General features: G+C 39.9%; 1 protein-coding gene across 1 annotated transcript; it reads right to left on the bottom strand.

Annotated features, from left to right (window-relative positions):
• Nucleotides 1-1,835: 1,835 nt before the first annotated feature.
• Nucleotides 1,836-18,505, bottom strand: KLHL42 (kelch like family member 42). The gene is made up of 3 exons (XM_069864278.1): nucleotides 17,625-18,505; nucleotides 9,498-9,691; nucleotides 1,836-6,404 (listed from the first exon to the last, which is right to left on the bottom strand). Exons 1-3 carry the CDS (start codon nucleotides 18,503-18,505, stop codon nucleotides 5,953-5,955), a joined length of 1,527 nt encoding a protein of 508 aa, XP_069720379.1. The 3' UTR covers nucleotides 1,836-5,952.

Consider the following 18,505-nt stretch of genomic DNA (forward strand, 5'->3'; position numbering starts at 1 on the left):
TGAAAGGCTTTGAGTTGCAGAGAGGGAGATGTGAAGAGGGAAGAAGGAGTTGTTATTGTAAACCTTTTAAATTTTTTTCTGCTTGCTTCTGCATTTGAAAATTGCTTATGCCTAGAGGTTAGAGAGTGGCTGTTTCTAAGCATCTGTTTTCTGACTTAATCTCCAACTCTACCACCCAAAATAATGTTTTCACGGGCTTCAAAGCAGTTATCATCAACTGATTATTTACAACTCCATAATACACATTGTCAAATTACACAGCTCTAGTCTTCACAGTAAAGTGAGGCTCTACCTGTAAAAGGGCAAAATTTCCCTTACAATGAACTAAAAAGGAAATACAATCTGATACCAGACATATATAATATCCCTATTAGGAAAAGAAAGTTGTGGTAACAATATCCAAAGATTAAACCAGAGTCCTTCTAATATCACTTCTCAAAACACTGTTAAAACTTTTTCACCCCAGTGAACAGCAAATCTTGACATTAGTCAGTGTTCCAAAGCAGACTAAGCAACGCCATGTTTTACATTTCAAACCTTGCATAGTTGAAGTTGCATCCTTGAAGAGCTATAGATAAGATATTCCTGCCTTTAGATTGCATAAATCCCTTATATTGTGAATACTCACTATTTACAAGAAAGTACTCAAAATTTTACAGAATAATTTTTCAAAGCATGACCAATAAAAGCAAACCAGAAAGTTTATAGGCTAAGTCATTTTGAAGATGCAAGAAATTAAAATCGGAGGATTCACGGAAAAAGGATTTTAGGTTTTCCTAATTATAGAAGGTGAATGGAGAAAAATTATATCTTTGCTTGAAAAACATTATGTAAGGAAAAAAGAGAACACACAAGATATGGATGGACATACATATCCTTGGCTTTGGTCAATGGGCCAAAGTGGAGGAATGGGAAGATAAAAGCCTTCATAGCAGTTGATTTTATTTCGAAGTGCAGTATTACCAGGAATTCCCTACAATAGGGGTCTTCCATCACTTGACTTTTCCTTGTTTAGAGGAATCTTGAACAGGAAGAGTTGGGTATAACTCCAAAAGAGACAGGCAGCTTCCACCATAGAGGAGGTTGACAGTTGCATCAGAAATCTGATTTCTGCGGTCATTTGTGGACTGACAGAGTCTCATAAGTTGAGTTATGTATAGTAGAAGCAGTACATTAAAGTTTTGTCCTGGGAAGGGAACTGGGTATTTGTAGTATAACATAGGCTATCATACAGTCAGCTTAGCCTCATGTGAGAGTGCTACCAGTTTGGAGTGCACATAAAAGATAATATGGTGATCAGGGCAAACGTGGGGCTGCATTAGAGCAACATGCTGGAAGAAAAGTGACAGATCTGTGGCTGGGTAAAATCTTCATAGGCAAAAGACAGAACAAACTATTTTAATTTCTGAAAATTTATAGAGAGTGTCTTATCACAAGGCACACCCTTAAAACATCTGGAAAATATCAGGGAGTGGAAAATCAACAACAGATCAAATAACCATAAATTTCATCTGAAAAATTGAGTGCATGAAGGAGGATTCAGAGAGTTTGCATTCACTGCTGAATCTTAAATAATGGTATGAGTACTAACAAACAGGAAGTGTCTTTTCTCAGGTGCTGAACATCTTTTCTGCTGAAGCACATATGAGTTGAAGAGATGTAGCCATCATATAACTGGATACTCTGAAACTGGACACTATCTAATCTGCCTTCCACTAGAAAAACAGAGTATTTGCAGCAATTTCTTTTATAAGAGACAACTTGTATTTCACAAATGAAACATGCTTAACTCTTCTAATTACAATAAACTGAAACTTATTTTAGAAAATACAGATATTCATAGTACATAACAACATGTTATTTACTGGTAATGTCAATACTTTTAGAAAAAAATCCACATACCAGATATAATCAGGATAACAATTTTAAAGCAGCAAAGGCATGATCCCTATCAGTTCACAAAATCCAGACTCCTTTCCCAATCACCACTCTCCTTTCAGGGAAACAAGACACATTACACTGAAACAGGCTCTAAGTTGATTAGACAGAAAACATACTCCAAGAATGGCTGTGCTAATATTGAGAGAAAGACGGTTAAACTTTCTGTATCTTACAGTATTTGTTACAGACTCTAGGACTTATTGTGGGGATGGGGAGCCACCCTTTGGTCATGACTGTAAATGCAAAATCAATATGATGTACCATGGATGCTGATGGCTTCTGCCCTCTGAGGAGGACTCTAAGTAACTACTTATAAATTCATTTGTAATACTGGCAGATACTCCAAGGATCATCTCTGCTTAAACACCATTTACAGCATATATCTTACCTTTCAGGGACAACAGAGATGAGTAATTTCTGCTTCTGTAAGGCTTCGAGCAAGTTACGTGCTAAATGTTGTCATTATACTCTGTGCATTCCTTTCTCTATCACAAAACTGACGCAGATCATTTTCCACAAGCTGAATGTCTGCTGTAGCATCATTTCTCACTGAAAGAAAGATTAAATGAAACAAAACATTTGTAGCTTCGTACACCTCTCTTCCAAGGGCCCAAAATTGAACAAATTACTTTATTTTTCATTACGACGATTGACAGACACACATCAGTGTGAAAAGCAGGCTAACAAGTAGAAAAGACCAACCAGACAGCTACCATATAATTTTAGGAAAACAGGATACTGATGTAGAAAGGCAAAATCTTCCAAGGATGGAAAACATAGCTACTAAGCCCAAGAAAGGTCAGCCGACGAGGCAGAAAGGGAAACCTATGGAAACTGGCCAGGGAGACTAAATTTAAGACCCACACAACTCTTTCACATTGAAAACCACAAACCTTTCCCACAAAGGAAAACACTATTATGCTCTCTCTTAGTCTTGATGTGAGCAACCTTACATGCTTCTCTACTTTATCAGAAGAGAATAATGTTCCCAGTTTTTCATCTATTCCTCCCTCAAGACTTTGGAGGCTGTTGTTTTGTCTGTTGTTCTTTCTTTCAACTTGGGATCATTCCTTACTATGGTCTGCTTTCACTGGTCAGTATCAAGTCAAATCAGTCCATGAGACAGAAATGATTAATAGTGGATATGTAAACATCGGATAACCCAGACATAGCAGGAAAGCAGCAGTTTTGCACTTAGATACACACTTGAGAACACCAAGACTAAGAAACTTAGAAGGACTACAAGCTATTAGGTACTAAAAAGAAAAAGAAAGAAACAGACTGGAAATAGCCATCAGTTCAAAATGAAGGTGATTTAATAGAGACCAAAATGAGATTACTGGCTGCCTTCTGTCCTGCCACTTTAATAACCAAGTAAACAGTTACAACAATATAATATATGTACTTCTTCACATACTCAAGATGTCTTACAAACACTACATTACTACACCAAGCAAATGACTTGTGTTCCCACACGATAAACATTTCTACTCATGTGTTACATTTGTGAATGAAAATGAAAGAAGGTAGAGTGATTCCCTCCAAGCCCACACAGCGAGTTAGAAGCAATATCAGGCATTTGCAGTTGATCAGACTGCAAGGACCTTTGTCTATGCTGGTGTTGTTGTCATTCAGAAGATTCTTATTTGTCCGTCAGTTAAGGACAAAGCTTTTCCTCCCACCACCAAAGGCAAGAGAGCACCTTGAATTCCTGAAGAACATTCTATTGGCTAAAAAGCAGCTTTTCAATTATCCTCTGTTAGTGACTCTCAACCAGTTTTCCTTTCCTCAAAGGGCATAGGCTGACTATATTAAAGTGACAGAAAGGAAATGAATAAAGCATGGCACAACTACTATGGTGCTTGGGTTTTTCCCTGAGGTATGGGGACCACCCACATTGCATACTTTTCTGTAATAAATTTTGTCTAAGAAAATGATATTTATTTCAGCCTGCAGTAATACAGTGCCTTTAAATTATTACAGTCTGATCTCCCACTAAACATCAGTTATGGTTTGTGACTGTAGTACTGTTAGATGTCAGTATGTGAGGAATTAGCACTACGGACTGGCATAAAAGTCTGGTTATTTACAATCTCAGCTGCTTTTCTCTTCTACATATGAGCAGGTTCTCCAGATTTCCACCTGACCGCTGGAAGCTGAAACCAACATGTAATTAGACCCAGTGTGGAAAGGCCTTGTGATCACATCTAAAAGATGATGTCACAGCTTTTGGAATGATGACTGCATTAAGAAATGAATGGGTTTGAAAGCCCTCCTTAGATACAACACACCTGCAAACCTGAGTGATGGGTTTTCACAGCTGACTTGCTAAGCAAGACAAATTGCAACTCAGATGTGACTCCCTCCACCAGTATTGATCGGAGTTGACTGTAGGGTACTAAATCTGAAAATGAAAAGAAAGGAAGGGAAGCAGGTAAAATAATGTCACTGATGTAATTTATCACCAGAGACTGACACACTGCTTATATTTATTCTAAAGCAATTCTGAAAAAAAAATCTTATGAAAGTCACCTTTTTTTCCTCAGTGCAGGAGAGCCATTGTTTGGTCTAATAATACTGTCAGAAGAGAACCGCTGCTCAGTACCTTGTTTTCAAAGGAATACTCACAGGCTTAACTCATCAAATTCATGCATACAGTTGAATGGCAGATACTATTCGGGCATAAAGTGTAACATACTGAGCCAGGCTACAAAAAATCCACCCAGAAGGTAAACCTTGGATATCCAAAGTACCTGTATCCTAAAACTGTTCAAACTCAAACATCCTGAGTTTGAGTATGGACCAGTTTTCTGGGATTTTCTGTTCAGGCTGCTACGCATGATCAGATGCACAAAAATTACACACCTAAGGACTGAATGTATGAGAAATAATTGGCAAGGCACTTTGAGTCTGATACCTGTTTTAGTCATCACTGATTTCATGCAAATTCATGGAGAAACAGGGAGTCAAAAGAACTTTTAGGGAAACATTGCTGCCTCCTCCTCCTCTATGTAACAGGTATGTATCTTCAAAAGAAGATTCAGATTCCTGAATTCCAAGCTAAAGAACACAACTCCACATAGTAGGAATATGTTCAGGTGAATTAAATCTCTTGTCTTCTCATGTGGAGAAACACTTGGTGCAGAAACAGCATCCCTACAATGTGTTCAGCACATCTAACCTGATTATCTCTTCCCTAACAGCAACTGCAGTGAAACCATCCCATGGTGACCCAGATCTTCTCCTTTTCCTCTCATGAGGACACACATTCCACACCTGGGTAGCTGCCTTCAGAAGATGCCTATGAACTTGTCAGGTGCAAAAAGTAAAGGGGCCAATCATGATTATAATCTCAGGCAATAGGCAGGAACTGGGAGAAGGCAATTCCTTCCAGACCCTGACAAAGCATTTAATTACAAGAAATTCAGGGGAAGTTCTTATTTCTTGTGGTGGTACCCCAATTGATGGCACCTTGGAGAATCTCACTTTTAATCATAAAAGATGTAAAATTGTGATAATATAAACCATTTTGAACATTGTGCATTTAGCAGGACACAGTTTGAGTAAGAGCTGCATTTTAAAATAAATGATTCTCTTTGTGATTTTCCTTAGCCTTATTATTTACTTTACTGAATTATTTCCACTTTTATTATTTATGTTCTTTGCTTATCTTCTATGCTGTCTATTAAAATGAAGATTAAAACTAGATTGAACAGTTTTGCCTTTGGAATTCCTTTATCATTTACCAACACAATAATTTTATGCTTAAATTGCAAACAATACCTGGTGAAATTTCAATCCAAAACCATACAATTTTTAAACTTAAATCCTAAAACGGCTTCTGGAAGCATTTCTCTTTAATATTGGATTTTGCAACTTTTTTAAGGAATAGAATCATGTTTTTATGCCTACATTATGCAATCATGTTACATTCTGAAACTGGAGTTATTTAGAGGGAGCAATATTTCTTCCAAGAATGATAAATGAGCTGCAAAGAAAAACCTGATGCTGTTACACTTCCTGCACATCAGGCAAATACATAGAACAGATCAGCATGTTTTGTCCAAAGGCTGGAAAGCGTCTTAGTGACTCCCAACTATCCGTAAATATATTATACTTAAGAAAAACACGGTGCTCCAAGCTTGTAGATAAAGTAATATCCCTACTCAATATATAGACTCCATCATTGTGGAGAGTGCACGTCAAGTTGAGACCCGATTTTGATGTGTTCTCTTTGAGGTAGAGCCATTCTTTGGTAGCAATGTTGTAAGACTGCACAGTTAACATATCCTCATTTTGGCTGGATTTCTGGTTCTGTCCAAGTTCATGAATACAACCCCCTACCAGATATATAGTTTCTTCAACAGACAGCATCTGTTGTTTGCGAACATGGACATCACAAAGTTCAAAGTTGGTCCAGGAATCAGAAGTGGGACAGTACTGCAAAATGTTCATATTCCTATCTGAAACAAGAGGAGAGATATTTACAAATAAATATATTAGAAAGTACTCATGAAGGAAGATTCTTCCCTACAAATTGTATAAGCCATGATTACAGGTGGCTAATGTGTAACAGTGCAAAACTAGCAGACCAGGGAATAAATATTGACTGCTGAGAACTGTAACTTTCTGCCCTTGACAATTAAGTCTGAATATTCCATTCCTTTGCAGAGGGAAAAATTAAGCTGCTTCTGGCACGTTACATGACATAAATGGTCTGAGGATGCAGATTTTAGAGAATAATCCCTACCTTCTAACTTATGTTTTTAATTTTGTCTTCGATTGATATGTAAGAAATTTTTATGTAAAGGGAAATGGAGCAATATTCTGCTGTTTAACAGTGATCACAGATGACTCAAACTGTCATGAACACAGTACACTTCATTAATAGCTGCCAAGTGATGACTGACCATCCAAGCTTAACTTTAAATAAATCACAGTTTTATGGAATAAAACTCATAAAGCTAGTTACATTTCATCAAGTGGCATGGATGACTTAAGGGCACATATTCAGAACCTTATAAAGAGAGAAACACACATTGTCAAAATAATTTAAAATAATTTAAGCACCAGCGACACTATGCTCCAGCATCAGACAGGCACAGAGAAAAGCTGAAACCATTATCTATACTTCAGTTACAACTTAGTAGATGCATGTGTTTGCAATACTGCTATTCTGTGGAATTGTTACAATACTACTCTGATTTATGGTGGAGTGGAGACCTTGGCTGTGTCCAAGGCTTCACTAAATTAACATAGAATGCACAGGACTCGTTAGCTAGTAAATTCAGTTTCAACCTTTGGAGACCTGAACTTAAATCCAAATTCAAGTGACAAGCGGCAACAGCTTTGCAGACTTCAGCCTGTTCTTTTAATAAAATCTGTTCCATATTACAAGTCTATCCTGCATGACGATCTCCAGATGAACTCTCAAGTGGAACAGCAGATGGTGACATACTGACAAGTTATGTAAGGGCACAAATATAAACAACCATAAATATAAACGGATTGTCATGAATGAAGTGCATTAGCAGCACGATTAGAAAGGTGCAAGTTGCTAATATTTTATTTAGTGAATGTAGTGAAACAGTAAATTAATCTCACCACCTCTCAGATAGTTATGCCTTAACAACCTCCAACATCTGCCTACCTTGGAAGATAAAACTTGGAAATCATCAGTGTAATTGCAGCAATTCTGGTTTCTAAGTCTAGTAATTGTCCTAAGCCAAGGTTTTACAGAAAAACCGATTCTAGACCCTCACTGAGGAAAGAATTTTTATTTACGACAAGCACAGGCATTCACTGCCCTGGATGGTTTTTGATTTAAACACAAGTCTAACTGCTTACTTTATACTGTTTTACTATGCCATTTACACTAAAAGCAGCCTTTAGAAAAAGTCCTAGGAAAAGACAGAGCCCAGAAAGTCAGTGGCAATCCCTTGAGGTGTGGAAGAAGCAAGAGGTAAGTTACTGACTATCCTTCTTCCACTGAAACCACATGCAATAAGTACCAAATGAGGAGCTCAACATAGGGCAGCAATCCTGAACAGGTGCACTTTATTAATGAATTTCAAGGGAACAGGATCTGCATCAGCAACATGCTGATCTCTCTATCCATGACCAGGCAGCCTGAAGAAAGAGCAGTACAAACACCAGAAGAGGAACTTGCAAAGCACAGGGGATGCAGGAGTTAATCTACTAGCACTACTAAACAACAGAGCTTTTTATTCTTACCTATTCTTTATCATTCTCCAGAAAAACATGACAAAAAGCCTAACTCCTGTCTCTGGAGACAAGTCTTCCCATTACTTTCTGTTGTTCTCCTTGTTTTCTGTTGTCTCAAAGGATGCTTTCCTTTGGGTCTGACATACAGGTCCTTTAGTGGAGATGAGCAAAGGACTAGGACTGCAGAGCACACCATCGTGTAGCCCTCCATATGGACATAGGCATGCCAATACCTTTTGTTGTCCTCAGCCACTAGGTTGTGGGTCAGAACAGACCAAACAAAATGCTTTTGAAGGTCACCATTGTGACTATGATCATGAAGGGTGGAAGTGTCTCATATATAAGCCTTATAATGGCGCAGAGCAAAAATCTGCTCAGACACTAGAAGGGACAGCTTGCTCTAATGTCAGTTTAGCTTTGACTGCAGTATTCCGTAAAATCTAATCTCCCTTCCTATTTTATTCTCCATCTGGAAAAAGGTTTAAAACTACTACGTTCAAACTAGGTGGGCAAAGGCCTAGAGAAAGGAATTTACATTTAGGAAAACCTGGTAAACACTAAACATTTGAGATGAAAAAAAGAAAAAGAATTCTAAAATGCTGAGAGAATGGTATTCCTTACAAGGAATGGCACTATGCACTTAAGGAATGGTCAGATGGGAACTCTTGCTTTCCACTGGATAAAGAAAAAAGAAACTTTCAGGAGAGAATGCAACTTCAAACCTTCCCTCTGTATGGTATACCCAGACAGCACGGTACAGAGAGGAAGTAAGTAAAAAATGTTGGATCTTGCTTAAGCTTTTGCTTAACTATTCAATTAAGTTATTCCAACAATGAAAATCTTACCCATAGTTTGAATTTGCATGTCAAACACTGAAAGGCTATAGTGAAAGGATCACAACATCCATAAATACATAAGAAATACTAATGCAGGTAGATGTTTTCTTCATATTTTTCCTTCTGACGGTCTAAAACAGGTATTTAAAAATAAACAAAGTGTATCTGTTAAGATCTCTCTACTGTGTAATCAAAATCTAAAGAAGGAGGCCTAGTCTAGGTGCCAAAACACACATCAGTCTTTTCTCTCAGAATAACAGTCGCAGGTCCATGTAGGCCCTGAAAAAAAAAAAATCTGGTTCCTCTATGACAGAGATATTTTTTGTCTCCTTTGTCCATTATTTTCTACCAGTGATTTATTTCTATATGTTTTATTAAGTATGATACAGCTTTCTACATCAGTTCAAAAGATTTCCTGAAAAAGGGAAGAAAATTATCTGGGCCTTAGAACAAATCAGGTTAAAAAAAGCAAAAAAAGTAAAACAAGCTTTCTACCTCGTGTAGTGTATCCTCCAATAACGTAGATCTTGCCCTTGCACTCACAAGCTGAGAATTCTGCAAGAGGGTTTGGCATGGATGCTACAAAATTCCACCAGTCATTTTCTGGGTTATAGCACTCCACATTGGAAAGTGATTGACCACCGATGGCATAGAGCTTTCCATTTACAGCTAAAAGTTTAAAATTGGACCTGAAAGAAAAGATTGCAACATTGAAATAGGTTATATAGATGCACAGAACAATAAAAGAGAGAAAGTTCTTCTTATCCAGGCTTCAATATATTCATCACCACTTACAACTTGTACCATCACTTCATATATTTGAGCATCTGAACTCCATTGTACAAGTCCAAAATCCTGTAATTAACACTGTAATTACTTAGAACAGCAATGACATTCCAGATGTTAATGATATTGATGCCGAAACTGATGAATACTTTATTTTGGATTTCAATCTGTCAGAGTTTGAGCTGTAAATGTTTAGGTAAATTGTGTGTGCAGCAGATGATTTCATGCGGCTTTTAGTAAAGTACTTTTAGCAGAGAAATCATATTTTGTATACACACAGTCAAGGATATTATTTTAGTTAAAATTGCAGAAATTTCGAACAAGATTTGATGAATGCCTAAGAATATGTACTCATCTTAGCCTGTAATACAAAGTCTCTTTAATAATCCTAATAAACAGAAATTCAAAGTGGTACACATTGAGTCATGTTCTGCAAAAGAAGGAAGAGAGAACCTCCTGTATGTTATTCAGCATTAATTTAAACTACTAAGTACACCCTCCATCCCACTAAACCAAGATATATCTGTAAATTATTGTTCCACCCATACTTAAATAAAATACATTGCACTCCCTGTTCTTTTATTTCTTATTCTGTTCTATTATGCTCGGCCAAGGGCAACTTTTTAACTACTGAAGTGCAAGAAGCCTTGTATCTTACATTTTAAAGATAATACAGGCAAAACCAAATGGTCAGTGGCTGTTAAAGGTGCAAGTTTGCAGGAAAAAATCAGAGGGATTGAAGTTGGAGGTCTTGCTTGCTCAGCTATTCCTCCCAGATGTGGAGGCCGGTGTAATAAAAAGACAAGCTCTTCTTCTCTTCAATAAGAGTCTGACTTACAGGTAAGTGTCTCATTGCGTAGGAAGATTGTTTCTTCTCTACTGCTGAGTAAAATCAAGACTTTACCACACAGTATCCCAATTAAGCAGATGTGCAAAAGTCACTGGAGTGCTCCAGCTCAGCATAAAGCCGAATGGGGAACCGCTTTATGTCTGTAAAACTTAAGTGATGCTTTAGATTTGCATTGGCCTGCTGAGCAGCAAAGTGAGTTTCATTCTGCGTGAATCCAAGATTCAAAACTTACTGCTAAGTAAGTTTTGCAGGATTTTGTCTGGACAAAATGAACCCTGCCTAACAGCAGATTGCCCTGCAATTTCTTTTTATTAAATATATTTGGAAAAAGAATTTGTTTCCAGATGGAATCATTTCGTTCTTGTCATCCTGATACAGATCTGGAAAGTAAAATGCTCCTTTGAAGGAATATATAGCTATTTATTTATTTATTTATTTATGCTGACATTTAAGATTAGGTCACTCCACCTCTCCTCTATAGCAATTATATTTTCCATCTTAAGAGAATCTGAAATAACATGGTAATCAATAGCGGGTATGAAAGGAGAATAATTACTCACAGAACACTATGATTTTCAAAGCAATGTACCTGTTCTAGAAGTTAGGGTGAAAAAAAAACCCAAACCCACAGACTAACAGATGGATGAACCCACAAAATGTAAATGCACTGTCCAAGCAATCCTTTAAAGTATATAGAAAGTCTGTAACCGTGCCTATAATGGAGATGGTGCAGGACTTTCGGCTTATGAGTTCACATGCACGCAGACAGTATTTCCCTGTTCTTCTAGCCACTTCATAAACACAATACAAATTCTGCCACAGAGGATATGAATTAAGTGTGTAATGTCAGAACATTAAAAAAATCAGGTTTCCTGATTGACACATGCTTCTCTAGTTACCCTTTAATTGTAGCTTCCTAGTATTTTATCTGAATGGAGGTAATTTATCCAATTTTTGTGTGGCCTTTGTATCAGTGAATTGTTTCCTGCAGCACAGGGAAGCCTATCCAGTCAAAGATATATAGCACAACTTTCAACTTCAATTATTCCAGGAGGCCACATATATTTGTGTCAGTCATTTAACCACGTCCAACACCTGTTAAAACCTCAGATTTATGGAACTCATTAGCTATAAGGTTCATTTTACTCAAAAATAGCTGTAAGTATCCATCAGCACACTTTATATGGAAGCCTGGACAATGGCTCTGTATGTTATGAAAAACTTCAGCCATTCACCTTCCCATGCCAATAACAGCAGGTGTTTTTATGGAAAGTGAACCTTAGGAAATATTTAGTGTATTTTTACACTCTTTTAATGTGTTGGAGCAGCTGGAAACAAGGAAAGCTAACACTGAGCAACCTGCCAGCTCTCCACAACTAACAACTGTTCCATGGACTGCAACTTGGAAACAATGGATTTGAACAGTCCATCAGAGTCAATGGCCATGTAACTCTACTCACAACCAGCAAGTTATCTAAACTTGGGGGATCAAAAGTACTTTCTGAGTGCTAAGCTGAGTGACTACCCTCCTTTCTGGGATGAGACTGGTGTGAGCTATTTTTCTCATGTCCCTTACTTCCTCTGAAAGTGCGAGCTCTGGGGTTTTATGATTTTTTGTAGTTTTGAACTACAACATTTTTCTTTCAATAAGGACAAATGCAAAATACTACATGTACAAATAAAGAATAACCTAACACACAGATGCAAAGCATCCAGGGGTCAGAGTGCATAGCTTTCTGATTATCAGACAACATGCAACAACTTGTACATTGTTCTGGAGTGTGTTAACAGCCACAGATGTATGTGTAGAAGATCACTATGAAAGTGGCCATAAAGAGGTCAGCAAGTTTTCTTCACGTTCACTGACAGATATGATTAATTTAGTATACAACAAGAAAAAGTTAGCATAAACCAAATTAGAGAGGACTCCCAGATCAGAGGAGTAAACACAGGAATGAATTATCTGGGAGGAAGAAGGTTGGAATCTACGTTGTTGGAGGATTTTGAGAACAAGTTAGACATGTATTTGCAAGGTAATCTTGGTCCTGCTGTACAACAGGAGGTTTGGACTAACTAACCTGTGATTCTTTCCTGCCCAGTGATCAAATTTAACCTTAAAATTTCTCAAAAATCAGTTGGCTTCCTTATTCTAGAGTTAAATCATCTACAACAGAGACAAAGAATCATGAAAGCACAGTTATGAAGACAATTACACAACATTTTACATTTTCTTGCATGAACCACTTTTTCTACATTCCTTATATGAGTCTGCAGAGCACACTGCATCCAACCTTTAGCTCCGGAATTGTGTGACACATTTGTGATAAATGTGATGTGAATATTCCTAACTTAAAAATTTTTGAAAAGTCTATTTTCCCCCAACACAGAGGAATTTTGAGTGAAAAACAATAATCAAAATGTGGAAAGAGAAGGTCTCATAAATCACTACCAATCCCCAGGAGCATCCTCTCCTATACTCCTGTAAGAGTCCTCAGAGTGCCAGCAGTTCAGGCACAGATTGCTCACAAAACCCATGTTCCACATGCATGTGTATCATTCCAGCCAGGGGCTTACAAGGGTCTTCCAAGCCTGGAAGAGTTACCTGCCATGAACAGGAAGGTTTTGAAGGAAAATTAAAATGGAATATACAGCTGTAACTGGCACATGCAGTAGAAATCCTATATTATTTTTAACTAGCAAATTTCAACTGATGTCATAAATTAAAAGAAAACTATGAAAATGCATTGAAGGGCATTACTTGAATAGTCTGTAAAGCGCCCTGTTACCTTCTCATATCCAAAGACCACAAGCGGTCTTGGGCAACATTTACATGGAGTTTATACTATGAGGAGTTCACTGAAGAAACTATTCCAAGTACAGTAATATCTCTAGAATTAAAAGGTCTAGAAACTGGTATCTCTTTTTTGGACTATTTGTGACTGGTGCCAGATTTAGCCCTCAGATAATGGGAAATTCCATGCTCAGTCACAGACTTCCAATACAAGCCTGAGCAAATTATTTTATTTCCTTTATGTATGCCTGAATAGGCAATAACACTTTCTCAAGCTTATATCGGTATCACAATAATTATATGGGTATCAAAGGCGTTACCTATTGTGAAATAGGTTTAAAAACTGGCTGGATGGCCAAGCCAAAAGAGTGGCAATAAATGGAGTTCAAGCCAGCTGGGGGCCAGTCACAAGTGGTGTCCCCAGGGCTCAGTGCTGGGTTCAGTCCTGTTCAAGTCTCTTTATCAATAAGCTGGATGGGGGAATCAAGTGCAGCCTTAGGAACTTTTTAGACAGCACTAAACTGGAAAGAAGTGTTGATCTGCTGGAGGGTAGAGAGGCTCTACAGAGGGATCTGAACAGGCTGGATTGATGGGCTGAAGCCAATGGGATGAAGTTCAACAAGGCCAAGTGCAAAGCCCTCCACTTGGGACACAAAAACTCCATGCAGTGCTACAGGCTTGGGGAGAAGTGGCTGGAAAGCTGCCTGGCAGACAAGGATGTGGGGGTGTTGGTCAACAGTAGCTGAACCGCGGCTGAACACGAGCCAACAGTCTGCCCAGGTGGCCAAGAAGGCCAATAGCATCTTGGATTGTATCGGAAACAGCTTGGCCAGCAGGACCAGGGAAGTGATTCTGCCTCTATACTCTGCACTGGTGAGGTCGCGCCTTGAATACTGTGTTCAGTTTTGGGCTCTACACTGTAAGAAAGACACTAAGCTCCTGGAGTGCATCCAGAGAAGAGCAACGAAGACGGTGAAGGGTCTGGAGAACAAGTATTACAATGAGCGGTTAAGGGAACTGGGGTTGTTTAGGCTGGAGAAAAGGAGGCTGAGGGGAGACCTTATTGATCTCTACAACTACCCAAACGAAGGTTGCAGGGAGGTGGGTGTTGGTCTCCTCTCCCAAGTGATAGGTGATAGGACAAGGGGGAACGGCCTTAAGGTGCATCAGGGGAAGTTTAGATTGGACAATAGGAAAAATTTCTTCACAGAAAGGGTTACCAAGCACTGGTGTTCTGGCTGCCCAGGGAGATGGTTGAGTCACCATCCCTGGAGGTGTTTAAAAGGCAGTAGATGATGTGCTTGGGGACATGATTTAGTAGTTAATGCTCTCAAAGGTCTTTTCCGACCAAATGATTCTATGATTCTACATGAATAAATTTGAAACTAGAGCAATAAGACCTTTACCTCTAGAAAGAAAGCTAACGGCTACAACCTAAACCAGGACAACTGCTAAATATTCAGTTTGCATCTCATGGCTTTTGTTTTCTGTTTAGAAGTAAGTTGGGACTATCTATTCTACACATCTATGAATGTGCGTATTCTACTACAACATAACAAACTAAAAATGCAAGGTTGAGCAAAGTGCAGATCTAATTGTAGCACATCTCTCTGACAGACAGGCTGTTCCAGTTCAATGCAAACTCTCCATTTCTAAAAATTTCCTTGCTCTTGGCTCTTATAGCCTTCTTGTGTTGAGGCCACTAAATGTCAAGCTGGTCATCAAAGAGCTGGAATGTTATGTCAGACAGAAAAAATAATAAATAACAACTTCAGAGTCGAGAGCCACAAAGATGTTGAAGTCAAAAGCATGTTTCATGAAGTTTCCATGAAAAGCAGATTTTCCATGAAAATACATCCCTTGCTTATCACTCAGGGAGCAACATGCTCACTTGATACTACCTTGTAGTCTAGAGACAGACATAATTCTGGGTTCTTTTTGACCTGTAGTAACTACCATGACATATAAGAATAGAGACTATTCAAAAAATGCCATTCACATGCTACTTTTCTGCCATAAATTGTCAACGTGAAATTCTATGCTGAGGAATACTTTGCTGTGACCTGTGATGGGTCTAAAGATTAAGTTGGTATGCTAGTACAGGTAAAAATAGTAATATAAGGACGAAACATCCACATGTTTATTTCCAACATAATTATTATATATCCTAGAACAAGAGGAAATTGTTGGGGCTGGAAAGGCTGATCTAGATCACATAAGGTGAAAGAAGGGCCTTAAAAAAAAGTTTTTAAAGTCTTCATTTACCATGCTTCAGAAGCATCACACATAATAACATCTGTTTTGCTATACACATCACAGAAAGCAGTGCCAAAACCACCAAACTCGATACAAGTGGGAAATCTATGTTTAAGTTAATTTCCACAGGAGACACTGTGTGAGCTGACCCTATCATCCCTTCCTACAGAGGACAACGTGCTCTCAATCATGCTCACGTAGGCAAGACTGCCAAAGTGAGGCCATCTAAAACATCGCAGGTCCCACAGGCATCTCGGTGAAGGCTGCTTACAGGCCCAGTCTCTAAGAAACATGTCCGCAAGAAGAGGTGTTTGCAGTATTTAAAAGCTGAACTCTCACTTTATAGATGCTGTTTTTCACACTACCTTTCCAAGAAGCCAGAATTATCCTGGGTTTCCCATCAATTTTGATGACTGATTATGAAGGCAGTCCTTTCAGTGAAATTCTCACACCACCACAAGAACTAAAAAAAAAAAAAAGGTGGCGAGATCACTGGAACAGACTAAAGTTTTACTACCCAGATACAAAGCATTTATGGAGTCTCTGGATGAACCTTGAATTTACTGGATGAAGAAGAAAATTTCCATTACACATTGCATTTTGTCCTCTTTGTTTTAGTTCTGATTCAGGCAGAGAAGATAAAAATTTAAGCACTTTATCTAAAATGGAAATAATGAGGAAGTTCATAGTGAATAAACAGAACCCTCTTGTTTCAATGAAGTAAAAGGCTTTGTTTTGATAACTCTGCAGAGTGATTAAAGTAGAGCAGCCACAACCTTGGCCAGGGCAATGGCTTCTCCTCTTGGGTCTCCCACAAGGCCTGCTCTCTATTATTCTTTCAAACACAAATTACACAAGCCTTTCAGAATACTAACTTAAACACAAATTTTAAAACAAACAGTTCTAAAGGTTACGAAGAAAAGCAAAACAGTCAAAATAATGAAAGTCGCCCAGATGAAAATATTCTGATAAAGTGTGAAATTTCTCACAATTCTGCTGCCATTTTTTTCTGGAGAATACTTCATTGAAATGCAGGCCTACTAACCATTCAGATTTTTATGGAAGTACTAATCAATGAGAAATTGCTCCAACTAAAATTTTTCAGTCATCTCTAGCTCTAATAGACTCCACATCCCCACTAAGAGCAGTCCAGAGAACTCGTGGAAGCCCCATCCCTGGAGGCGTTCAATACTATGTTAGATGAGGCCATAAGGAACCTCATCCAGTGGGAGGTGTCCCCGCCCATGGCAGGAGGGTCAGAACTGGATGATTTTAAGGTTCCTTCCAACTCAAACCATCCTATAATTCCAAGAGAAGGAAAACTTGTCACTTACAGTTTTGGAGTTAAAATATTCCACTAAGAAAGCAAAGAAGAATTTTATCTTTTTTTTTTTATACTTGTTATGTTAGGGGCAATTTCTACTACCAACAAGACAACTGTATGGAGAGATTGGCTCTTTGTATACTGCAATTTAAATGAAAAGTGGGAGCCCACCACCATTTCACACCAAGGTGAATGATCCCACACAGTGGAAAGCTGTAGCACGGTCCTCCTCCTTTGATGTCTAGCTCATGTTCTCCCACAGCTGAGGCCTTAGCTATCAGCATTTACCCAACAAAGTCCCACATCCTCCGCACCCTTCCCTTGCGATGGCAGTTCCCCGCAGCACGTAGAGGGGGCCCTTAAGCACAAGAGGCCACGGTGTTGTGCCAGTAAAGACAAGGTTTGCCACACCTATCCGACGGCATGTGCCAAGCCATCGACAAGTGCCACAGTCCTTCCCACCACCACATGATGGAAGAGACACGGGTGATTCACGGCTCAGACAGGCCTGAATCACTTTTCCTAACACTCAGTCCGGTCAACAGCACGTGACTCAACGGGGTCTATTTTGACAATATACATGTTTGCATGTGTACTGCGGGGAGCAGGAGTTACCTCTTCTGGTTCATGGAAGCCAGCTGACTCCATTCATTCAGGCAAGGGTTGTAACAGTGGGCAGCTGAAATCTCCTGGCTGGTGATCCTGTAGCCCCCGACGATGAACAGGTAGTTGTCCAGCATCGCCGACCCGTAGCCTCGGACGTTCACCAGATCGGGGGGCAGGTTGTTGGCCAAGGGGAGCCACCTCTGCGCTTCTTCATCGTACCTCAGCATAGACCAAGGGGCTTCCGCCTGAGGGTGACGGCCCAGGGAGGAGGCACCCATGAAGTCCCCGATGGCCACAAGGGTGGCCGTGCCCCTCATCCGCCTCTCCTTCAAGTGCTGCTGGAGAGCTTGGGGCAGGAGGAGATGCGGCCGGGCATCGGGCCTCCGAAGCACTTGATGGTAATGGGAGGCCATGAAGTCCAGACAGGCATCGTGCAGGTCCTGGAGACCGTACACCTGCGCCAGGCGGTGCAGCTCGAAGCAGTTGCCCACCCTCACCTGGGAGAGGAGCAGGCGGAGCAAGGGGGTGACCTGCAGGTAGGAAGCCGCCTCCACCAGCTCCTCCAGCAAAGGCGGGTCCTCCTCGCCCTCCTCCTCCCGCTCCAGCCTGGCCAGGCACGAGGTGTTGATGAAGTCCAGCACCAGCTCCAGCCCCAGAGCGCTCAGCCCCCCGCGTAGCAGCTGCTCCCGCTGCCCCTGCCCTGCCTCCCGCATGCCCGAGCGGTACAGGGCTCGGAAATAGTCACTCTGCTCGATCAGCTTCCTCTTGCACACCGGGTAGCACTTGTCCCCGAGCCGGATCTGCACCACCTCCTCCCCGTCCTTGTCCCCATCCCCTCCGCCCCACTCCCCCCGCTCCTCCTCCCCACCCTGCCGCCCCGACAGGGACAT

This window comes from Phaenicophaeus curvirostris, chromosome 1 (genome assembly GCF_032191515.1).
Source record: "Phaenicophaeus curvirostris isolate KB17595 chromosome 1, BPBGC_Pcur_1.0, whole genome shotgun sequence".
Lineage (NCBI taxonomy): Eukaryota > Metazoa > Chordata > Aves > Cuculiformes > Cuculidae > Phaenicophaeus > Phaenicophaeus curvirostris.